This window comes from Paramisgurnus dabryanus, chromosome 21 (assembly GCF_030506205.2).
Source record: "Paramisgurnus dabryanus chromosome 21, PD_genome_1.1, whole genome shotgun sequence".
NCBI classification, from domain to species: Eukaryota; Metazoa; Chordata; class Actinopteri; order Cypriniformes; family Cobitidae; genus Paramisgurnus; species Paramisgurnus dabryanus.
The window spans coordinates 14,479,339-14,505,193 of NC_133357.1; the positions used below are offsets into that span (position 1 = coordinate 14,479,339).

Genomic DNA, 25,855 nt, shown 5'->3' on the forward strand with positions numbered 1-25,855 from the left:
GTAAAATCATTCTGTGCAAACAGGTAGTTTCCTTTAAGCACCTATTTGATCTTATAGAAATAATCAAGTATTTATGATATTTTGGAGAGCTGTATTTTACAAACTCTATATCAGATTGTCCTGATATGTTGTGACTGATACCCTGAGATGGGATACTGTCCCTCTGAAGTGAAATTATTTTATGCAAACTGGTAGTTTCCTTTAAACAGGTATTTGATCTTATAGAAATAAACGTGTATTTAGGTTATTTTGGAGAGCTATATTTTATAAAGTGCATATCAGATTGGCCTGATACGGTGTAAGTGACACCCTCAGATGGTATACTGTCACTCTGAGGTAAAATCATTCTGTGCAAACAGGTAGTTTCCTTTAAGCACCTATATGATCTCAGAGAAATAAACATGTATTTAGGTTATTTTGGAGAGCTATATTTTATAAAGTGCATATCAGATTGGCCTGATACGGTGTAAGTGACACCCTCAGATGGTATACTGTCACTCTGAGGTAAAATCATTCTGTGCAAACAGGTAGTTTCCTTTAAGCACCTATATGATCTCAGAGAAATAAACATGTATTTAGGTTATTTTGGAGAGCTATATTTTACAAACTCTATATCAGATTGGCCTGATACAGTGTAAGTGACACCCTCAGATGGTATACTGTCACTCTGAGGTAAAATCATTCTGTGCAAACAGGTAGTTTCCATTAGGCACCTATTTGATCTTATAGAAACAATCAAGTATTTATGATATTTTGGATAGCTGTATTTTACAAACCCCATATCGGATTGGCCTGATACGGTGTGAGTGACACATTAAGGTGGTATACTGTCACTCTGAAGTGAAATTATTTTGTGCAAACAGGTAGTTTCCTTTAAACAGGTATTTGATCTAGGGCTGCACGATTCGGAGAAAAAATCTAATTGGGATTTTTCTGATCAAAATTGCGATTCGCGATTTAAAGTGTGATTCATTTGTATATAATAAAAGAGCTACATCCAGGTTTGTTGTGGTGGTTTTAATAGCACCAAAGAAAGATGCTGTGCTACTGTTTATTTAAAACCTCTTAAACATTGTGCCAAGTTGTCTGCAGGACTTTGCTCTTCTGCAGACCAACTTTTTTTTAATCTAAGAACATTAAAATACAATTTAATAAGTTTTATTTAAAATAACATATAGGCCAACGTATTTTGGCTGTCACTACAACAATGCTTCTGACAAGCAAATGTTTAGTTTTTTCTTTTAATCATAAGACTATACTCATCTTGTTTTACTTTTCAGGCATCTGTCATAAATGTAAATATATTAGTTATTAGAATCTATGATTTAACATAAGCAAAAAATACAAATAAAACACTGCACATTCCTCACTGTAGGATTTTAAATGTGGAGCTGCAGAAGCTTGTTCAGTAAAGAGTAAGGAGTGATTTTAATTTTTGGTGTGTAATAAACATTTCTGACACAGAAAGCACCAGGTTACTGTCTGTCATTTTAAGACCCAAGACAGCTTTAAAACTGCTCTGCTTTAATATACTGATAAACATTATACATAAAGTATAATGTACCTCTTTCGTCTGCTGTGTTCCGGGCTTTAATGAAACCTGCTTATAGTCTGATGAGGCGCTTGTCATTGTTTGCGATGCATGACGAGAAACGGACGTATATACACATCTTTCTTTAAGCCCAACATTACACAAAAGGGAAATGTTTTCGCGCATTTCTGTCCTTTCATTTGCAGGTTAATGAGTTATAATGGGTTTTTAAAATGACTGAATCCAAAATCTGCCAACTTCATGACATTCCGCGTTGTGCAGTTAATTCCATTTGTATGCATTTCGCGATGCTGTCCGTGTTTTCCGCATCGCGGAAATCATATGGCCGTACACTTTGTTGAGGAGTTGAACTGCTGCTCGCGCAATGGTGTTATCTGACGTGTTGTCAGCACATCAGTGTTAATGCCCTCTATTGGTTTAAACTGCATCAAACGTAAAATGTCAAAACGTAACTGTCAAAAACTGCGTACTAGATGATTGTTATATTTGATAGTTTTGAATCGAAATAATCGCAGCTCTTGCGATTCGAAAATCGCATCCATTCACATCGCGATTTCGGTTTTAAAACGATTAATCGTGCAGCCCTAATTTGATCTTATAGAAATAAACGTGTATTTAGGTTATTTTGGAGAGCTGTATTTTACAAACTCCATATCAGATTGGCCTGATACGGTGTGAGTGACACATTAAGGTGGTATACTGTCACTCTGAGGTAAAATCATTCTGTGCAAACAGGTAGTTTCCATTAGGCACCTATTTGATCTTATAGAAACAATCAAGTATTTATGATATTTTGGAGAGCTGTATTTTACAAACTCCATATCAGATTGGCCTGATACGGTGTGAGTGACACCCTCAGATGGTATACTGTCACTCTGAGGTAAAATCATTCTGTGCAAACAGGTAGTTTCCATTAGGCACCTATTTGATCTTATAGAAACAATCAAGTATTTATGATATTTTGGAGAGCTATATTTTACAAACTCCATATCAGATTGGCCTGATACGGTGTGAGTGACATATTGAGGTGGTATACTGTCACTCTGAAGTGAAATTATTTTGTGCAAACAGGTAGTTTCCTTTAAACATCTATTTGATCTTATAAAATAAACGTGTATTTGGGTTTTTTGGAGAGCTATATTTTACAAACTCTATATCAGATTGGCCTGATACAATGTAAGTGACACATTGAGGTGGTATACTGTCACTCTGAGGTAAAATAATTCTGTGCAAACAGGTAGTTTCCTTTAAGCACCTCTTTTATCTTATAGAAACAATCAAGTATTTATGCTATTTTGGAGAGCTGTATTTTACAAACTCTATATCAGATTGGCCTGATACAGTGTGAGTGACACAATGAGGTGGTATACTGTCACTCTGAAGTGAAATTATTCTGTGCAAACAGGTAGTTTCCTTTAAACATCTATTTGATCTTATAAAAATAAATGTGTATTTGGGTTATTTTGGAGAGCTATATTTTACAAACTCCATATCAGATTGGCCTGATACGGTGTGAGTGACATATTGAGGTGGTATACTGTCACTCTGAATTGAAATTATTTTGTGCAAACAGGTAGTTTCCTTTAAACATCTATTTGATCTTATAAGATTAAACGTGTATTTGGGTTTTTTGGAGAGCTATATTTTACAAACTCTATATCAGATTGGCCTGATACAATGTAAGTGACACATTGAGGTGGTATAACGTCACTCTGAGGTAAAATAATTCTGTGCAAACAGGTAGTTTCCTTTAAGCACCTCTTTTATCTTATAGAAACAATGAAGTATTTATGCTATTTTGGAGAGCTGTATTTTACAAACTCTATATCAGATTGGCCTGATACAGTGTGAGTGACACAATGAGGTGGTATACTGTCACTCTGAAGTGAAATTATTATGTGCAAACAGGTAGTTTCCTTTAAACATCTATTTGATCTTATAAAAATAAATGTGTATTTGGGTTATTTTGGAGAGCTATATTTTACAAACTCCATATCAGATTGGCCTGATACGGTGTGAGTGACATATTGAGGTGGTATACTGTCACTCTGAGGTAAAATAATTCTGTGCAAACAGGTAGTTTCCTTTAAGCACCTCTTTTATCTTATAGAAACAATCAAGTATTTATGCTATTTTGGGAGCTGTATTTTACAAACTCTATATCAGATTGGCCTGATACAGTGTGAGTGACACAATGAGGTGGTATACTGTCACTCTGAAGTGAAATTATTCTGTGCAAACAGGTAGTTTCCTTTAAACATCTATTTGATCTTATAAAAATAAATGTGTATTTGGGTTATTTTGGAGAGCTATATTTTACAAACTCCATATCAGATTGGCCTGATACGGTGTGAGTGACATATTGAGGTGGTATACTGTCACTCTGAAGTGAAATTATTTTGTGCAAACAGATAGTTTCCTTTAAACATCTATTTGATTTAATAGAAATAAACATGTATTTAGGTTATTTCAGAGAGCTGTATTTTACAAACTCCATATCAGATTGGCCTGATATGTTGTGAGTGACACCTTGGGGTGGTACACTGTCACTCTGAAGTAAAATCATTCTGTGCAAACAGGTAGTTTCCTTTGCACATGTATTTGATCTTATAGAAATAAACATGTATTTGATCTTATAGAAATAAATATGTATTTAGGTTATGTTGGAGAGCTGTATTTTACAAACTCCATATCAGATTGGTCTGATATGTTGTCTGTGACACCTTGAGGTAGGATACTGTCACTCTGAAGTGAAATTATTCTGTGCAAATTATTGACTTGATATTGTGTGAGTGACACATTGAGGTGGGATACTGTCACTCTGAGGTGAAATTATTCTGCGCAAACAGGTGGTTTCCCTTTAACATCTAACTGAATGTATAGGACATTTTCGAACTCTCTATTTTAAAAACAGCATATCAGACTGTGATGATACTGCAGGGGTGACAACCTGAGATGGTGAACTATCATTCAGAAGTAGAATGATTCTGTGGAAACAGGTAGTTTTCTTTTAATATCTAACTGAATGTATAGAAAATACAGAGTGTATAGGACATCTTAGAGGTGTCTATTTTAAAAACAGCATATCAGACTGTGTTGATACTGCATGAGTGACAACCTGAGATGGTGTACCATCATTCAGAGATGGAATGATTCTTTGGAAACATGCAGTTCCTTTAACATCTAACTAAATATATAAAAATACAGCATGTGTTGGATATTTTAGAGCCTTCTCATTTAAATACCCTATCAACTATATAGCAATGCTCTGTCAATCCCCTGAACAACCCAGCATCTAGTAACACTAACAGCCACCCATAATGCTGAATCAACTACCAATCATTCACTCACTGACTCTCTATTATATGCATAACAGTTCTGTGTTAACTACCCTGAACAGCCTAGCAATTTAATAAACCACCTAAAATACCCTAGCAAAGGCCTATCAATCATTTAGAAAGACACAGCCTCAACGTCGCAATCACCAAGAAAACATAATATCCTAGCAACCAATTTAAATACCGTAGCCTAGCAACAGCCCAGCAATCACATAGAATGTCACAGCAACAGCCTAACAACCACCCTTAATATGCTAGCAACTTTATAGTAATCCACCATAATATCTCAACAACAGCCTAGCAATAACCAATAAAACCCTATCAACAGTCTAGCAATCACCCAGAAAACAAGAGCAATAGCATAGCAACCAACCAGAATTCCACAACAACAACCTAGAAACCAGAAAGAATGCCAGAACAGCAGCCTATACAACCCATATAGCCTAACAACAGTCTAGCAATCACAGAGAAAACCATTTTAAAAAACCTTAGTAACAGCCTAGCAACCACACATAATGCAATAGAAATAGCCTAGCAAACAACCACAATACCCTAGCGATGATTTAAAAGAGACACAGAATGCAACAGAAACAGCCTAGCAACCACCCATAAATCCCTAGCTACGATTTAAAACAGACACAGAATGCAATAGAAACAGCCTAGCAACCACCTATAATACCCTAGCAATGACTTTAAACTGACACAGAATGCAATAGAAACAGCCTAGCAACCACCCACAATACCCTAGCAACGACTTAGAATGCAATAGAAATAGCCTAGCAATGATTTAAAATAGACACAGAATGTAACAGAAACATCATAGCAACCACCCATAATACCCTAGCAACGGCTTAAACAGACACATAATGCAACAGAATAGCCTAGCAACCACCCATAATACCCTAGCAATGAATTAAAACAGACCCAGAATGCAATAGAAACAGCCTAGCAACCATGCAAAATGCAACAGATAAAGCCCTGCAACCACCCATAATACCCTAGCAATGACTTTTAACAGACACAGAATGCAATAGAAACAGCCTAGCAGCCACCAATAATACCCTAGCAATGACTTAAACAGACACAGAATGCAACAGAAACAGACTAGCAACCACCCATATACCCTAGCAACAGTCTAGCAATCATATAGAAAACCAAAGCTATACCCTAGCAACCACTTAAAAAGCCCTAACAATAGCACAGCATCAACCAGAATGCAACAAAAACAACCTAGCAACCACGCATAAAACCCTAGTAACAGCCTAGCAACCACACAGAATGCAAGAGAAACAACCTAGCAACCACCCATAATACCCTAGCAACAATTTAAAGAACCCTAGCAACAGCCTAGCAACCACACAGAATGCAAGAGAGACCGCCTAGCAACCACCCATAATACCCTAGCAATGACTTAAAACAGACACAGAATGCAACAGAAAAAGCCTAGCAACCAAACAGAATGCTACAGAAACAGCCTAGCAACCACCCATAATACCCTAGCAATGACTTAAAACAGACACATAATGCAACAGAAACAGCCTAGCAACCACTTATAGAACCCTAGCAACCACACAGAATGCAAGAGAAACCGCCTAGCAACCACCCATAATACCCTAGCAATGACTTAAAACAGACACATAATGCAACAGAAACAGCCTAGCAACCACTTATAGAACCCTAGCAACCACACAGAATGCAATAGAAACAGCCTAGCAACCACCCATAATACCCTAGCAACAGTCTAGCAATCGCATAGAAAACCAAAGCTATACCCTAGCAACCACTTAAAAAGCCCTAACAATAGCACAGCATCAACCAGAATGCAACAATAACAACCTAGCAACCACGCATAAAACCCTAGTAACAGCCTAGCAACCACACAGAATGCAAGAGAAGCAACCTAGCAACCACCCATAATACCCTAGCAACAACTTAAAGAACCTTAGCAACAGCCTAACAACCACACAGAATGCAAGAGAGACCACCTAGCAACCACCCATAACACCCTAGCAATGACTTAAAACAGACACAGAATGCAACAGAAACAGCCTAGCAACCAAACAGAATGCAACAGAAACACCCTAGCAACCACTTATAGAACCCTAGCAACCACACAGAATGCAAGAGAAACAGCCTAGCAACCACCCATAATACCCTAGCAATTACTTAAAACAGACACATAATGCAACAAAAACAGCCTAGCAACCATTTATAGAACCCTAGCAACCACACAGAATGCAAGAGAAACAGCCTAGCAACCACCCATAATACCCTAGCAATTACTTAAAACAGACACATAATGCAACATAAACAGCCTAACAACCAAACAGAATGCAACAGAAACAGCCTAGCAACCACTTATAGAACCCTAGCAACCAAACAGAATGCAACAGAAACACCCTAGCAACCACTTATAGAACCCTAGCAACCACACAGAATGCAAGAGAAACAGCCTAGCAACCACCCATAATACCCTAGCAATTACTTAAAACAGACACATAATGCAACAAAAACAGCCTAGCAACCATTTATAGAACCCTAGCAACCACACAGAATGCAAGAGAAACAGCCTAGCAACCACCCATAATACCCTAGCAATGACTTAAAAGAGACACATAATTCAACAGAAATATCAGCAGATTAAGTGAGAAACTTTTATTTTGAAATCATTCCTCTCGTGCGTTTACCGTAATGTCTCATTTATGTGCACACAGAAAAAAAACGGGGGGCTAGTTTGACCGTCTTTTTCGGAGTGGCGGCTGGCTTGACCGCAGTGAAAGGGTGCAGCCTTCCGTTTGAGAAACGATGGCCCATTGCCATTTTCTTTTGCGGAAGTTCCTATTATGAACACGAGGTGGCAATCAAGTGTCAAAATTCATAAAGACTTGGTCTAAAATGTTGCTTTAAAACTACCCTGATTAATATTACTGGATGTGTTTATTACACATCCTTCACACACTCTTGTATACCTTCAGGTTACATAATTTTTTTATTAAGAGATTTTTTTTCCATAAAAAGCATGCATATCACTTGTATGTTCTGTATGCACGTCAATTTTAAAATGAATAAAATTATAAAGAGTCTAGTTTACATGCAAAAAAGAAACAGTCCCAAACGATGCAGTTCTAGCAGAGATCTACTACAGGGTGTGGCATTATGTTGAGAGCAGACAGACGGGTTTCAAGTACAGCGGTGGTATAGAGAGGCTTTTTCACTGGTTGAGACTGTTATGTAAGGAGAGAGAGTCTTCCCACCTCCCCTCTCTGTTTTTGTTTTTCTCAATGAGCCAGGCTCTCCCTCATGCAGGCCCCTGCGCCTGTCCACTAGGCCCCTTTCCTGGAAACAGAGCCTGGCAGGGGCCACTCAGGGGCAGGTTTGGGGGGAGAGAAAAAACGATCGTAGGAGGGGGTCTCCTTCCCGTTCCTGCAAATCACATGGTTCCAGACGCAAGTCTGAACTGTACAGAAACCTCAGATTTAGTCAATCTGGGGACGGCTCTTGTTAGGCGTTTACATTAGTTACGATCAGGTCATTGAGTACATTGACTGTAAGTCAAAGGGTGTGGAGAGGCTCTAGGTAGGATAAAGTCGCTCATATCATGTTTACTGATTATTTATGTGGAAATAACCTAATGTATTAATGATATCTCAGGTGTACATACACCCTATAAGCTGAGGATTCATGTGTTTTTTGAATAATATTTATTTATTTACTGTTTGTTAAAAATGCTTTTAAATACAAAAAATTGAAAGAAAGCTATGTGTATATAGTAACAGAGTTCACCTGATCACCATGTAAAACAGTGTACTTGTTTTCTTGCTAAGGAGCTGCAGGTTTTAATTTCACTCTACCCTCGTTTAAGGCACCAATCCAAAATTGCAGCCTTGTGAAAACATTACGTTGCCCTTTTGGGTGAAAGGCTAGGATTACAGTTTGCATTTAATGGACTATTGGGGACCATGTACAGCTACTCTATGATGGAGGTTTACAAAAGGGAACTACCTAGAACAGTATTTATCAAATAAATATTTTGCTTGTGAAAAAGTCTCCATGATGTTTATGATTATATCTTTTTATTACATAGGTCAAAAATCATTTTCAGACTCTGCGTCTTTGCTGAAACTGTTATATTAATCTTGGCTCTCAGCTCAAAACAAATCAAGATAGAGTTTTAGTACATACCTCTTTTATATCTCAGCTCTGAACTTTGTGGAATGCTTAGCTGACCGGACAAACAAGGGGCACTGTCTTCAGCAAGAAAGAGGCGGTGAAATTTCTGTAACACATAAGCATTCATTTTTACTAACTATAGATTTAAGAGGTCCAGTCACTTATGTCACAATATGGCAAAAAGCAGTGCTATAAAATTTTTTTGGCACAAGTCAAAAATTGTATTAGGTTGCCCTTTTGAGTGAGAGGCCAGTATTACAGTTTAAGACAGCTAATTCTGTCTTTTTTATTTTGTTTTATTTTAAAGTTTTTTTAAACATCTCACAATTTTGTAATTACTACACTGTAAAAAGTTTATTGTCAAATTAACAGTAACTTACTGGCAACAATTATCCAGTAGTTCCTGTATTTCAAACAACAGTAAAATTACTGTAGAAAAAATGACAGTAGTTTAAAGGATACTGCAAAATGAAGTACAGTATTATACTGTTTTTTGTAAGATCCAACATACAGCATTTTACTGTTATACTGGAAATGTTACTGTTATTTATTTTACAGTATAAAATATATACTACTGTATTTTCCAATTTTACTGTTATTTATTTTACAGTGTAAAATATATACTACTGTATTTTTTAAGATTAAATTAAATACTGTTATTTTATTGGTTGATGTTAAATATAAAGACAACAACTATATCTTTAAAAGCAGACAATTTATTGTGCAGTTTTTAACTGTATATTTGTAACAATATTAACAAAAATAACAAAAAAATGATTAGATTTTAAACAAAAAGTAAAGAAAAAATAACAAAATCAGTCAGCAATCAATGTATCCAATTGTTGCCATAGTGTAGTTACCCTAAATGAGAAAACCACATCATACAATACAGTGAAAAGCATAATTACAATACAGTTTTTTGTAGGTAGTATGGGTGGTGGTGGCAGGATGAAGGTGTAGGTCAGTAGTAGGCAACGTCGGTCCTGGAGTGCCGAAATCCTGCAGATTTCATTTCCAACCCTGATAAAACCTCGCCTACCTGTAGTTTTCTGGTGACTCTTCAGATCTAGTTGTTCAGGTGTGTTTGTTTAGAGCTGGAGCAAAACTCTGCAGGACAACGGCACTCCAGGACCGACATTTCCTACACCTGGTGTAGGTGGTGGGGGCGTCATATACAGCAGGGGCGACAGCACTTGTGATAATCCTGTAACAAATGATAAAACAAATTAATAATAAGTCAAAAAATTAACTAATCATCTAAAATGCTTGTTTTTAGCAATAATGTACTTTGAGCTCACCAGTTATAATCTAGAACATGGCCAAGTCTCGAGATCCACCTTGAGAGAACAGAGAAAATATTACGGAGAATGTTACAATAACATTACTGAAAGCTTAAATAACCCAGTCGCAGTGCTGGTTGGTGACTTCTTTTTCAAGGGTGCACGATGCAAAGCTTGTCACAACATGTATTAAGCGCGTCATGTAAACTTATGTGTATCACGCATCATGTCAAAATGCGTGTCTGCTGCAGATGCTTCAAAGGGGTTTATTATAAACGATCTCGCTAAATCTCATGTGTAATCAGAGTTTAGTGTTAAGTTAGTGTCTTGCGAGTATTTTGTGAAAGTGAGTGTCATAAAATCATAAACCCTTCTGACGCTTTTACAGCAGGCACGTATTTTCACATAAGGCAAGATGCACATGGTTAACATGACACAACGAACGCATACTTTGACATGATGAGCAACACACATTACACTCTGAACACATATTTTGAATTTGCACCACTTAGGAGAGAAGTCACCAGCCACCACTGCGAAGTAGAATTACATTTTGAATAAATAATATTTAATAGACCACAGGTAGACTATTAAATATTTTTGCACGATTTTACACATTTCAGTGACTAAAACATGACACAAATATTACCCATAAATAGGGGTGTGCCGGTTTCAGAATTGGTGATGTCGGTTATGACATGAGTCAAATGTGACGGTTCGTAACATAACTGTCGATGGGGTGTGTTTTGCTCGTTTAAATGCTCGTGGATTGACGGGAAAGTGTCATTTTACCATAAAATCATGAATGTTATGCCAAGTGTGTTTCAAACAGTAATAATGTTGAACAATTTAACAGAAAGCAATGAAATATTTAAAAAACACACTATTGCAAGAAGACTGCGCTGTCACTCTCTGCCCAGCATAAATTAATCCTCTATCTATCATCTATCTTAATAATCTTTAGAGAAACAAATTTGTGCCATGGGCTTTTTATGTCTGTAATTGTGTCTATATATATCTGTCAGTACAGAACAGCACAAAAACAATGTGGATTTAAAGCGTATTGAAGAGGTTTTGCTCATAAATGCAGGTAAAAGAAAGTAATGTGAACTTCAGATTGTTATTAAACTGCACACTATGCGCTGCAAACGCAACCGGTGTAAAAGCACAATGGCCACGCGCAGCAAACGCTCTCCACAGACGCGCTGCACAGTGCTCACCCGTCGTTTGAATAAACTAGACACTGATTAGCTACTTGCTCTACGTTTCTTTAAAATTAACAGCAAGCAGTGAATGTGTGTTCAGGAGAGTTAGTAGGTTAGCATGGGAGGATTTGAACTTGAAAAGGGGAGTGTACTGACGGAAGAGATGATTTGAAAGGTGAGACTTTGTTTAATATGTTTAATCTCAAAAGTAACCGAAAAGTAACCTGGTTTGTCCTGTATGTCAGCGTGTTGTCAGTGTTGCTCCGCTCTGTATTTTCACTGCGTGAGAACATGAGGGGGCGTGTAACACAGACTGTTAACAATTGTTTTTAATTAGTATTTTAAAATTCTTTGATAAAAAATGTTTTTAAAAATATTTTAATAACACGGTTTTGCCGGTTATAGAGTTCTAATGACGGTGTTCAACTATAACCGTCGGTCTCACGGTTATATAATGACCGTCACACCCCTACCCATAAATAATAACTGGTGTATGAAATAAATAAATGTGTTAACTATAATAATTATTATCAATAAACACAAAACTAATTCCGTATAGACCATTCCAAACTTAAGACGTTAAATGAACAAATTTACACAAAACTATATACAAACCAATTACCACTAAGTAAGGTTTGTTATGGCAAAACAATTTATAGAAATACGTTGTTTGTACAATTTTAGAAGTGTTATAGACTGTCTTTTGTAGTCACCAAAAATGTTTAACGTTTAGTGTGCAATGATGGGTTTGGACATGCTACACTGAAGGAGACAAAAAAGAGATACAGTACCTCTGTTACCTCCACTTTCAGGATATTGACACCATCCATTCTGATGCTGGCTCCTCACATCAAGGTGGTTTAAAGTGCCATGAAAAATTGTTGTTGGTGTTAGCTTTGCTGAATCCTGTGAAAATAACATGTACTGAGTAACTAAAAATACAAGTTAAAGAGATGAGTAATAAATTGCATCAAAATCTAACCTCTATTGTTAGCCAAACTCAAAACTTACATTTTCCAGACAAAAGGTAAACTTGCTGTATTCTCAAGATGAAGAAATAAAATGAGCAGTGCTGGGTTTTTCTCCATATCAGAAACACCTGTGTAAACATAAAAATAAAACACAAGTTATTGCCACACTGATTAAAATATACTGTACTAAGTATGGGAGCTGTAAGAGATTAATACACACTCATTAAATACACTCAGCAAGTAGTTGCTTACCTATAAATATTAAAATAATTATTGGATAAATTTCATCCTTGTTAATGTGCTCCCAACTGATGTGCTGTTCCAGTTCTGTGCATTTTTCAAGTGTATAGGCAGTTCCTGACCAAACGCTTGACCAGTCCAGTACAGTAAAGTAAAGTAAAGTAAAGTAATTGTTCAACATTTCAAATTGGGTATAAAAAATATTGTACCTTTTTGAGCCAGTATGTCCTGTCTTCAGATTTAGATGAAGGTCCTTCCCAAACCACATCTTGATGTCATAAAGAATCTTAAACACATAACATTTCAACAGAATGATTCAGGGAACTTGCACAGTAATACCTGAAAATGAATAGATTTTGTTCTAACTCAGATGATCACATGATATTGTCATAACAACATAATAATAAGTAAGATATTGTTTCTGTCTTAATAGATTGATTGCAGGCTTTGCCTGATGCTAAATGCATGGTAAAAAAAATTGAAAAAAAATTGAACCACGTAAAAAAAAAATAATAATTGAACCACGTGACTTCTCCCGATCATCCGGGACATATGACCATCATGTAATGGCAGCGTATACAAAACAGGGATACAAAGGAAAACGTTGATCATTGGATTAATCCATATCAGGTCCTAGAACACAATTTCAGATCTCATGTCAGCAGAACACTAATACATTTTCACATAAATATTCGCAGATATTACTTAAATCCACAATACATCTTTGTGTATGGATAGTCCTATTATTAGCAGATGAACAAAAGTTATGTGACTGAAAAGAGTAAGGCTTTTATGAAACTACACAATAATAAGTTAGTACTCACCCACTTTTAAAAAAGCACTGCTGGTCTCAATCCAAGTGAGCACACAAACACACCGCCACGCAAGCACAGGATCTCTTCAGTGCGATGTCCGCTGAAGTGATGATATCCCCGCGATAGACGAAAGGACCAGCATGCAGGCGTAAATCTACCGTAGAAAATTTGTCGTGGACTGTAGCCCAGATTTACATACACTAATAAAGAAGATAAAACATTGTTAAATCTATTATACGTCTTTTCAATACTTCTAGCTGCCATAATGTTCAGTCAAGTTCACGTTCAGTCATTAATGTATTATTTTAAACCTATTCCACAGATATTCATTAAACAACGTATTCTGGCACAACATAATTCAAGTTTATAACGTTATTTATTTAACACATTAATTTCTTTCTCTTACTTACCTCAGCAAAGTCTCTGTCAACACAACACGATAAGCTCAGACTCGCCCTGACCGTTAATTTGAAAATGCCCTGCGCGGGGTTTTACACAGTGAACGTGCTTTATTTTGCACACAGGCAGACAATCATTGTGTAGTTGCAGAAGTTGTTTGCTGTTATGACAGAAATTAAGTAAAATTTAGCCGAAAGAACCCTTTAGTGCCAATAAAGTCTCATACCAGATATTGCATATAGCACTTACCAGATAATGATGAAGTGAGTGAAGACAAACACGACGACACAATATCTCGTATAATAGCTCGCTGTCATTTTGTGGTCACAAAATTAATGTTAGCATATACGTATTAATATTCACCCAGCAGATATTAATAAAGAAATACGCGCTAGATGAGCAGAACAGATACGACGACACACACGCGTTCTCCCACTCCCCCTACTGACAGAACTGAGGAGCACATCACGTGACCGACTCGCGCCTGAACCCTCCGCATTTGTTTAATCAAATTCTAAAATTAGCGCTTTTTTAACTAATCGACTGCTATTTGAAGATTATACATATATATATTATCGCCTAAACTAATCTTAAAAATACATTTTGTGACACAGAGGCAACAATATTAAGAACTGATGGTATGTCTATTGAATTGGCTGGTGATTTCATTAAAGCCTCAGAAAAGGCACCTGATTTATGTTAAAGGAACACACCGAGCATCTGATGTGAAAACAGACATTAAACCAAATATCTCACAAAAAAATTAAGCATTTAAGATATAAATAGACGTTTGTCATTGTGTTTTGCAGTTGGTTGGTAATACTGTATTCAGAGTAATATTTCCCATAATGCATTGGAAAACTACAGTAGCCTACTGTACAAAGCTTATGCAGTAAAAAACTGTTGAAAATACATTAAAATACTGTGGAAACAACAAATCTATAGTAACAAACTGTAAACAACTTATACAGTAAGAAACTGTCGAGAAAAACAGTAAAAAACTGTGAAAACAACGAAAATTATTTACAGTGTATGCATTATTAACTCATTATGCATAGTAATGACTAATGTCATTGTAATGTGACTGTATGCTTTTTGTTGCATGGAGTTGCAAAATAACTTTTTAAAAGCAGAACCAGTTTTGGAGCTCTTCTATTTTAATCACATATCTAACATCTGCACAACTTCCATATTTCTTAAAGTAGGAATGTAAACAAGAGTACCATTCTTGTTTACGTCTTGGTTTTGTGGTATAGCATTGGTCCCATTCGGAAAAAGTCAGAAATAGGTTTGTAACATTTTTTACAGTTAGGCGTACTCAGACTCGTCTGACAACACACATCTTCATTTTAATCACTTAGATCCTCTCTTTTTGTTTCCCAAATTAGAAAATATACATTAAAACACAAGTGTGGAAGCAAAAGTACATTATTGTAAGCCCTATAAATCACACAAAACAGCTATTTAATCAATTAAATTATTGAACATTATTAAGCGTAGTACACTCTAAAAAATTATGTGATCTACATATCTTATGACATTAATTTAATGTCAATTTCTATTATTTTTATAAAATACTCAAGTTTTTAAAAAAATAAGTAAAAAATAATCAGTAAATTTGATTATACTTTAACGTTTAATCCAGTAATTGTTTTTACATTGTTCATGCATTAGCAAATTTTAAGAGATTAGTTATTTAATAAACACATATCTGGGTTGTGCTATAGACGTTATGCAAGGCATTTAAGGTTGGTCAAGAGTGGCTAGGAGATTTTATTCATGCAGCTGACCGTTGTAGTTTTACAATGATGTCTTCTCAAAAGTCCATTTATAGGCACCATGAATATTGTTGTCAAAGCAAACAAGTTATTATCCAAGAGCTAACACTGCCTGTGGGGCTGGCAGATTTCTTTCAGAAATTACTTTAAATTTAATGATCTCACTTACAGCTTACAGATATCTTTATTGATGCAAGTCATGTACGGCATTATATGCTGGAATCGACATAAGACTGTCATTACATGCAGTTCAATCTCAGCACCCAGCAATGAATTACTTTAAATTACTAATGATAACGTGATTTAGTTTATTTGTTATTTACTACTTTAATATACATAAAAAAAGACTTTAATGTATCTATTAAATTATTTTATTTTAACCAAAATTATCATTTTTGTCACAGTATTCCCAATACAATTGTGTACATATGTAATCCAAATTAAATTTAAAAATGACTTATCTACAATGCTACAGTGCTAGCAGGCCAAAGGTCGTAGGTTCGAATCCTAGGGAACACACATATACTGCCAAAGAAATAAATGTAAAATGAATTGGGATGCATTTTAAAAACAAGGCGGAAATCGCTTTAAATGGCATTGCTCGTTTATGTTGCCATTTCCTCATTTTTAAATAAGTATTCCGACGGTGTAGTTTAGGTTTTGGTTTAGGTACGACTGCTGCTTCGCACTACTGATTCGCAACAAAACCAGCACTGGAATGTTGTCAGTGTGGAGCGTGTAGAAGAATGCTTCAGCTACTCCCACTTCCTGGAGATCCAATCCGAAACGACCAGCCAGTTTCAAGGCGCCCCTCTGAGTCCGTCCAAAGCAAAACAATACACGGAAAAACACAAAAACCCCAAATTGTCGTAAATGTTCGATTATTACGTCTTTATATCACAAATCTGAACGAACTGTTCGTGTCATTCTTTAAAATACGCCTTTGTATATAGCCCACCTACGGGGTTGTTTATCTGTAGTAAGGGGAACTTGAAACCGTCCCGTGCCCCATGTCCTCGGTTGTTTTTCTTCTTTCGCCTGGATTCTCCATGTTGTTGGAGAAAAAGTGAGGGCTTTACCTAGACTAGAGGGGGCTAGGGATAAATATACAAGCGATAACGTAAACTGAGACTCAAAGGCTACAGAATAGCAGATAAGAAACAACAAAACAAAGTGTCATGCCCCTCCCATGTGGAAGAGAATAGAAGGCGGGAATAAATAAATAAGAAAATTATTGTCGCCGTCGGTTTGAGATCGTTTTTGCGCGGACGGAAATTATTCATTTCCAGCATCGCTAGCTATTAATGCCACTAAATGCGGACCGACTGTTTGTGGCTGGAAAAGGCTGGTTGGACGTTAAGGGTTGTGCGTTTGTTAGATGGAAAGTTCTATTATCACTCAAGTGCAGAGAGAGGATTCTCGGTCGCCTTCGAAAACAGGTAGGCGATGCACTGTCACATGTTAAATTATTATGTTCAGCGCTGTCATATGAGCTGAACGCTTTGCAGTTATTTTCACTCTTTATAGTCAATGAGTCACAATGTTAAATAATAAAAGATTCGAACATGTTCGGTTCTCGAGGGGTGACAGTTTTATTTTGTTATTGGGCTGATTGACAGGTCACAGTCGCGAGCGGAATTCGTCAAGTTACAACGGTTGAACATAACAAATTCCGCTCGCGACTGTGACATGTCAGTCAGCCCAATATAATTGCAAATAATATAAACATATGCACTTTATTTCTCATTTAAATCTCATTTAAAAAAAAAACATTTTATTATTTACATGCCTTTCTGTTGTAGTAAGACAGATACTGATTGTTTACGTAATATAAACAGGGTTTTTTAGATAACAGATTTTTTTAGATGTTTTTTGTTGTTGTTTCTGTATTTCTTATGTTTTGTTTTATTTTCCTATCCCCTTTGTTGGACACTGACGTACATGAATAAACTATTCATATACAAATTATTTATTTATTTTCCCCTTCACACAATAGATAATGATGTTGACGGTTTTGACATTTTAAAGCGTAAAAATATCACAATAACTTGTATTGAAAGAAACGTCTGTTTCCTCTTTTGTGATGTTAAACGGGCTACGTTTCATAGCTGGGTTAATGGATAATTCGAGCGACATTTTGTCCTAACGTCACGAACATTTTGTTTAATTTTTTTCTATTTTATCGACGCAAGTTACCAACGTTCTCATATCTCACACCGTACCTCACGGAGTAGACGCAAAAATATCGAGTGTAAATGTGGAAAACATCGGCCTAATGGAGAACGCAAGGTGCCGCGGTGGAATGCACAAACACACCCCTCAGCACACGCCCTCCATCTGCCGTGCGACGAACAGCCACCGACATTAGGCGTATTCGACTTAATGCGGTGCTGCGCAGAGCCATCAGTTATGACATCAAAGTAGCGCGAGAGCGATTCAAAAGCACACCTTTCGAAGTGCTCTCGCGGTATTTGTTGTCATAAGCTGATCGTTCTTCGCCTAGCCGTATGTAAGTCGAACATGGTTGAAAACATCAAGAAACAAACAAACAAACCGTAACTGTTAAAGAAGGCCTTATTTTGAAAACACAGGGGTTGTTTTTGTAGAATAGAAACCACTGGAGACAATATCTGAGCCATTTTGTCCCTTTAGTTACTGTGCTCGCGACTGTGTGTTGACGTACAGTGTACTGTTTATCGTGTTCCTCGTAAATATGAGCACAGCCTCGCGCTAATTATGGATCTGACGTAAATACGTTGAATATAAAACTCGCACTGCTACTGTTACCATGTGTTGTTGATGTTAATAGAGGGTGTGATTACAGATCTTTAATAAAAAATAATAATAAGTAGTAATAGTAATGTTTGGAACAGCCAAGCAAACATGTAATTTTTAATACCCATTAAACTACGTACTTACAAATGTTTAAAAAAATAACACAACTGCACATTTCTAACATCAGCCATGACAGCAAAGGCACAAAAATAATGGCGCTCAAGAGTGTGAACAAATACTGTGCTAATGTGAATAAATGCCTAAGGCAAAATATGTTTTCAATGTTTATGTAAAGTATTGTAATATCGAACCTGGAGAAATAACCATAAATTATGAATTATTATGACAGTATTTAAAATAGCAGATAGGCTACTTAAGTTTGTAATATTTCTATTGTCATAAATTAGCGATTTAACTATTATTTAGTTTGTTGTACATTATAACGAAGTTATAAATGCAATGCACTATATGAATCAAGGCAATGAGAAACAACGCTTATTTAAAAATTTCAAATTTTCACATTATTAGCATCATTTTAACGTATGTTCACAATTTTGTTTAGTTTTTATTTAGGATACATTTCATAAAATTTACAGACCAGAACAAAAGATTTTGTTTGGGATAACATAATGTTGATCTGGTTTTATTTTAAAAGCATTTCAAATTTTTGCACAACACAAAATTAGTTCTGTAAAAACAACATATTTAGCTGCTTTTTAAATACATTTTTTTCTTGGAAAAAACACTTAAAGGGATAGTTCCTTCAAAATTCAAATTTTGTCATCATTTACTTACCCTCAACTTGTTCCAAGATATTTCAAAGAATGTTATTAACCAACCAGATCTGGGGCACCATAGTATTATATTTCCTACTATGGAAGTCAGTGGTGCCCCAGATGTGTTTTTTACAAACATTCTTAAAAAGATCTTCTTTTGTGTTTAGCAGAACAAAGAAATGTATACAGGTTTGGAACAACTTGAGGGTGTGTAAATGATGTCAGAATTTTCATTTTATTGGTGAACTATCTCTTTAAGCTATTTGATTAGGTCTTAAAATGTTGTTTATTAAAAAACCAAGTCCCTAACAAAAACACCCACCCCTCTTTTTGTTTTATTCTGAATGCTTGGTATTGCTTCATCTGCATGTGTCAATTGCTTTTAAGGGAGTTGACTTGAATTCATGGATAGATCCATTCTTGTTATCAGTGAGTGTATACATAGATGGGCAAGCACAGCACAGAGTAAATGATGACGATGGAGGCCATTTTCTCTCATCTTCACTCCGCCGTACATGCTACTCGTATGTTACATAAGACGATTCCTATGGCTACACAAGTTCCTATACGGGAAGAATGCATGCATTGTTTAAAAAAGAAGAGCGGCAGCTTCTCTAACGCCATCATTCCTTAAGCTGAGAAAGGGGAAAAACATTACTAGTACTAAAGTTACATCATCACATAAAAAATAATCATTTCATAGCAAACTTATGCACAGAAGCTTTCATGTCCATTTAAAAAATATTTGCCTTCATATAATCCTAACAGACATGTCTGGACAAAACCATGTTTCACTTAAATGCGGATATTTGCAAGCAAAAATATGCAGAAGCCCCCAAATATGCAAGGAGCCCATTGTGGTGCATTGCAAAGCTTTCTACATATACCATGTTACAAAACATAGCTTGTTTGCTTGTTTATTTTTTGTGTGGTTATTTTGCATGAGGCGTATACGTTATGAGACCTTGTTTATGCCAGAACGCTGTACTAAAGCGGTAGGAGTGGTATGTGTGTGCTAGTATGTGTATGTTTTACTCCAAAGGTACAGCAGAAATGTGTGGGCTTTCCCGCCCTCTGAGATTATATAACGTATACCAGCCGTGGCCAGCAGTCTCATTTAAAACAGATTTTCTGTTTTTGTACAACGTGTGCCATCACTGGAGAAGGGTGGCTGCTGAGCGTTTGTTCATTTTGATGTTTATAGGCACTTTGTAAACAGACTAAAACATTTACTTTTAATGGATAATTGACATTTTTTGTCTTAAAGTCATGCAAATTGTATAACATTTACATATGCATTTATATCACAGTGCTGTACTATTTATAAATCTGTCAAGACCCTGTGGTATGTTTGATGCAAATGTAAACAGCTGATATCTGATCAAACTTATTTTGGTATTAGGAAAACAGCTTGTTTTCATCTGTTGGAAGTAAAAAGTGGTTTATAAAATTATTAAAATGTGCTACAAGTGAGATTTGACATTGCTTGCTTTACTTGTTTATAAATCACACATCACATGCTTTTTTATTTTAAATAAATACAGTAGGACAAATATTTGCAAATTATACAATTAATTAAACCTGTTTTATTGTGTTGCCCTACACTTAGATCAGGTGAATAAAACCTCGCCCAAGAAACCTGGAAGTCGGAACATCTTCAAAAAGCTTATCTGTTGCCTTCGAGCACAAGATGCCCAACTGCCAGCTTCACCTACCCATGATGCCTTGCTAGCACCTGAGGAAAATGGGACCAATGCCAAAGTAATATAGTAACCTTAAATCATCATTGTATCACTTTGTTTTATGTATAGTTAATTATAAAATGCATTTGTACTTGGAAAGCCACTGCATTGTACTGCCCAGTGAAGTGAATGTGATAAAATATGGTGGTGGGGTTTATTCTTTTACTTCTGAATGTATGAAATCATGTGCAAAACAGAAAAAAATGAAATTTTCCCCAGTCGATAATAAGCCTTTGATCTTGTTCATCTCTGCGTCACAAGCCTACATTATTAGGAAATGAAAATGTGTATGGAAACTTATACTCATCTTAAAAGTTATGCCCTCATCTCTAGATACCAGGAGAGTGTCTTCTACCAGCAGTGACCTCTCAGGACCAGGGGAAAATCTGTGTTGTTATAGATCTGGATGAAACACTGGTGCATAGCTCCTTTAAGGTACGCCCATACGAGATATTGCATAAAACCAAATCCATAAATGTAAATGAAAGATGCATTTATAAAAAGTTGTATGTACCATTACTATAAAACTCACATTCATAGTTGACTAAAGTTTGCATATATACCAATGTTTATAAATATACATTGTCTTTTTGTAGCCAATAAGCAATGCAGATTTCATTGTGCCTGTGGAGATTGAGGGGACCACACACCAGGTGAGATGTGATAAATGCTGGTATATGTGAGAAAGACTAGTAATCCTCTGCCAGCAAGCTGGTGTTTTTATTGAATTGAACTGTGCAGGGTACATGTGCCTGAGGGAAGAGTGGAGATGTTGTTCAATATTGAAACATGAACGAGGAGCGCCCTCTGCTGGATTGCTGTGAGAATGCATTGGCAGTGCTAATGGATTGTGATGTCACATGTAGCAACATTTGCAAACACTGGTGTTTTAGCTATAAATAATTAATACTATGAAATATTCTGATGTGCATTTGTGGTTGTCTTAAAAATTCCCTCCAAAGAAACTTGAGTTTGGCTTCTCCCTGATTCAAGTAATCCAGGATAGGTTAGTTCCCACTAGTACGGCCTATTCTTGATTACTTGTTTCAGGAGGCGGCTACCAGCGACAGAATATAAAACTGCAGAACATATTACTTTAAATGCATTTTTAATTTACATTTTCAAATCTATATATATTTTAATAATAAGGGGCAAATCCCTCTAAACTATGTTGTAGGTGTATGTGTTGAAGCGGCCGTATGTGGATGAGTTTCTTCAGAGGATGGGAGAACTGTTTGAATGTGTTCTGTTCACTGCCAGCCTTGCTAAGGTAGCAAACCATTTATCAAGTTGTAAGTTATTTGACCTTTAAGTTAAAATGACTAACCTGCCAAGTAGTAAAAGTGAATTATGCCCATATGGCATAGCTTGTCCAACCATTTTCATTATCAGTATCAATATAAGCTTTTAGATCTATTGCAGTTGACCTAAATCCATCCCCTTTCCTCCATCTATTCCTATGGTAGTATGCAGACCCAGTGACTGACCTGCTGGATCAGTGTGGTGTATTTCGGACACGGCTGTTTCGTGAATCTTGCGTGTTCTATCAAGGCTGCTATGTTAAAGACCTGAGTCGCCTCGGCCGTGAGCTCCAGAAAACCTTGATCCTGGACAACTCCCCTGCCTCGTACATCTTCCACCCTGAAAACGCTGTGGGTTTTATTTTACTGCTCTTGTTTAAGCCAGTTTTTCTTAAGCCTGGTCGGTACATTTTGTACTGTTTAACAAATCTTTTTTTTTTGAACATTATATTTATTGGGTTTTTCCATCAAATAAAATAAAGTAAAACAAAGTACAAAATACTGTTTAACAAATCTGACACACACCTCAGCTTATTTGCAGAGAGATCCATTAACTAGGTGCGATGCAAAAAATGTGCAATGCTGTGAGTGCAAGACCAGGATTTAGAACCGCTGGTTTAGATGTTTATGTTGATCCCTCTCCATTTAGCACATATTTAGGGGCAGTTTCCCGGACTGGGTTTAGGTTAAACCGGGACTAGGGTTTAGTTATATTAGGCCATTTAAGTTGTTTTTACAAACATACCTTACAAAAAACCAAACTGGTGTGCATCTTAAGACAAACCAATGGCATTGATATATGTTAAGATATGTCAGAGCTATATGTTTTTCAAACATGCATTTTAATCTGGGACTAGGATAAGCCCTGTCCGGGAAACCGCTCCTTAAAGTTTTATAGTCATGGTTTACAGCATTAGCATTTTTAACCCTTAAAGGGACAGTTCACCCAAAAATGAAAATTGTGTCATCACTCACGCACTTTTATGTTGTTACAAACCTTTAAACATTTATTTGCTCTGATAAACAGAAATGAAGATATTTTGAGTTATGTTTGTAACCAAACCGATCAAAGGCCCCATTGACTTTCATAGTAAAAATAAAGAATACTATGGAAGTCAATGGGGCCTCTGATTGCTTTGGTTACAAACATTCCCCAAAATATCTTAATTTGTGTTCATCACAACAAAGAAATTTATACAGGTTTGTAACAACACGAGAATAAGTAAATTATGAAAAAAATATTACATTTTTTGTGAACTACCCCCCCCCCCCTTTAATATACAGAGGAGCTCAAAAGTCTGAGACCACTGCTTCTGTTTGCATTTATGATTCAAAATTTATTTTATTACAGATTCTATTATCACCATAACAATTTGAGTGAAACATTTAGTAAAACAAAGTTTTATATCATTATTTTTCATATTTACTGTTAAATGGACATCACATTGTTTCTGCTGAATTCATTTTAATTAGCTGGGTTAATTGTCATCTTCCCAATTTTTGACGTGGTTTCAGACCTTTAGATGAGCCTCTTAACATTAAGAAATATTTATACAACCCTCTAAAGTGCTTTATGGACTTAAAGGGGACATAATTTGACTTTTTCCATGTGTAAGTGCTATAATTGGGTGCCCAGTGCTTCTATCAACCTAGAAAATGTGAAAAAGATCAACCCAGTAACTTAGTTTTGGTAAATCATTCTTTGCAAGCATGTGAAAAAATAGCTAATTGAAATTAGGCTCCCCTTGTGATGTCAGAAGGGGATAATACCACCCCTTATTCTGCACTATCCAACCATGCCCCTGCCATTAAGTACAGAGATCAGCTCATTTGCATTTTAAAGGACACCAAAAACAGCACATTTTTGCTCACACCTACAAAGTGACAATTTTAACATGCTATAATAAATGATATATATGGTTTTTTTAAGATAAAACTTCACATATGTATCTGTGGACACCAAAAATGTATTTGACATCTTAAAAAAGTCTTGTGAAATGTCCCCTTTAATACACAAAATTCCTAAATTCAGTAAATTTAAATTATCACAAGGAAAAGATGCATGAACTTTTGTTGCCAATACAGTTAAACTATGTACATTTATGGTGTTTTTTATCATCTCTTTGCCTTTGACAGGTTCCTGTGTTGTCCTGGTTTGATGATGCAGAGGACACTGAGCTGCTTCACCTCATCCCAGTATTTGAAGAGTTAAGTCAAGCTGATGATGTCTGCAGCAGACTAGAACAACTCAGGGCTCCATAATCCCTACACACTGTCAGACCAGGGCAAACCTCCATGTTGTGTTGCACTGACTGTCAATCACACACAAGCAGCTCATATGACAGCAGACTCCGCCCTCTGACCTAAAAACATAAACACAAAAGCTCATAATCTACTGAAGACGGAGAATTGTGCGGTTCTGTTACTTGATCCGTGTGACCTTCAGCAATTTGGGGTGAAAAATATTTTTGTCAGTGGCTGACTCTGTCATAAAGCCTTTTGCAATAATTATTTACCAATTTTGTATGAATTTTTTTACTTGTTTATGTTTTTTACATTTTAATTACATTTTTGGGAGATTAAACCAGATGCTGTGGAACAGGATGATATACAGTGTTTAATCAAATCCATGTACTGTGGTAAACGGCTCAGCAAATGCTTCAAAGCACAGTAAACATTCGGGCCAATCTCTCTATGCAAGTTCTGCCTGAACTCACCATTACACAGTTTGTTTTCATCTTTATTGATTCATCATAATCATACTTTAAATATTTTCTTTTAAGTGTGTTTTTTATGTATTCCAGACTCATGCCACAGGAATTGTGAAATGGCATAAGTGGGATACATATCGTAACCTTTCAACATGCTATGCATATTTTTTTTTCTTTAAACACATATGTTGATACACTATTCAGTCTTATTCCTTTATAATGGCCTTTTTTTATGTGTCACTGCGGTGCATTAATGTAACTTAATGAAATACCTGTTTTTACACTGTTTCACGTGTATTACAAGCACGTACTGTTTATTTGCTTTTGATATTTACTGTATTTATCTTAAAGTGGCCTTATCTCTGCTTCAGATCTACTTGATAAGAGTTTTGTTATACTTGAGAGGCAGAATTAACACCACACAGATTGAACCAAAGAAATGTACGTTGTTAAGTTCATATCATATGTTCGTTGAGGGTTTACACCATGCTGTATTGTGAAACTTATGCTGTCATCTATGTGTATATTTGGTTGAAACTTGAAATGTCCCTTCACCTCTTTGTTTCATCTTATAATATTATTTAAACATGATTAGTTGTTTTTTTATAGCACAAGTATTAAAATGGCCATTTTATAATTACAGCAAAATGTTTAAAGGGTGAAAATGATATGCCCTGATATGGTTTGCGTTCATGTGATATTTGACTTTTATACTGCAGACAATAAATTTTCTGGACAACCTTATGAAAATTTTGAAATTATTTCTTTGTTCTCTTTTTTTGGTTTTCTTTGACGCATCATT

The 25,855-nt window shown here is 36.0% G+C and overlaps 1 protein-coding gene and 1 long non-coding RNA gene across 8 annotated transcripts; one reads left to right on the plus strand and one right to left on the minus strand.

The window, feature by feature from the left end:
• Positions 1-9,758: 9,758 nt before the first annotated feature.
• LOC135775524 (uncharacterized) lies at positions 9,759-15,004 on the minus strand. Of its 7 annotated transcripts, none has more exons than XR_012335591.1 (8): positions 13,982-15,004; positions 13,585-13,771; positions 12,966-13,042; positions 12,769-12,884; positions 12,557-12,644; positions 12,337-12,451; positions 10,359-10,397; positions 9,759-10,264 (listed from the first exon to the last, which is right to left on the minus strand). It is a non-coding gene; the product is annotated as an uncharacterized lncRNA (long non-coding RNA). The 7 variants fall into 7 exon arrangements; XR_012335590.1 differs by having other exon boundaries at positions 13,581-13,771; XR_012335589.1 differs by lacking the exon at positions 12,769-12,884 and having other exon boundaries at positions 12,966-13,771; positions 13,982-14,130; positions 14,220-15,004.
• A 1,725-nt stretch (positions 15,005-16,729) lies between these two features.
• On the plus strand, positions 16,730-25,803 carry ctdsp2 (CTD (carboxy-terminal domain, RNA polymerase II, polypeptide A) small phosphatase 2). Its single transcript, XM_065285788.2, has 7 exons — positions 16,730-17,187; positions 20,909-21,060; positions 21,375-21,476; positions 21,638-21,694; positions 22,219-22,311; positions 22,508-22,693; positions 24,479-25,803. The coding sequence occupies exons 1-7, from the start codon at positions 17,127-17,129 to the stop codon at positions 24,602-24,604; spliced, it is 777 nt and encodes a 258-aa protein (XP_065141860.1). The 5' UTR covers positions 16,730-17,126; the 3' UTR covers positions 24,605-25,803.
• Positions 25,804-25,855: the final 52 nt, after the last annotated feature.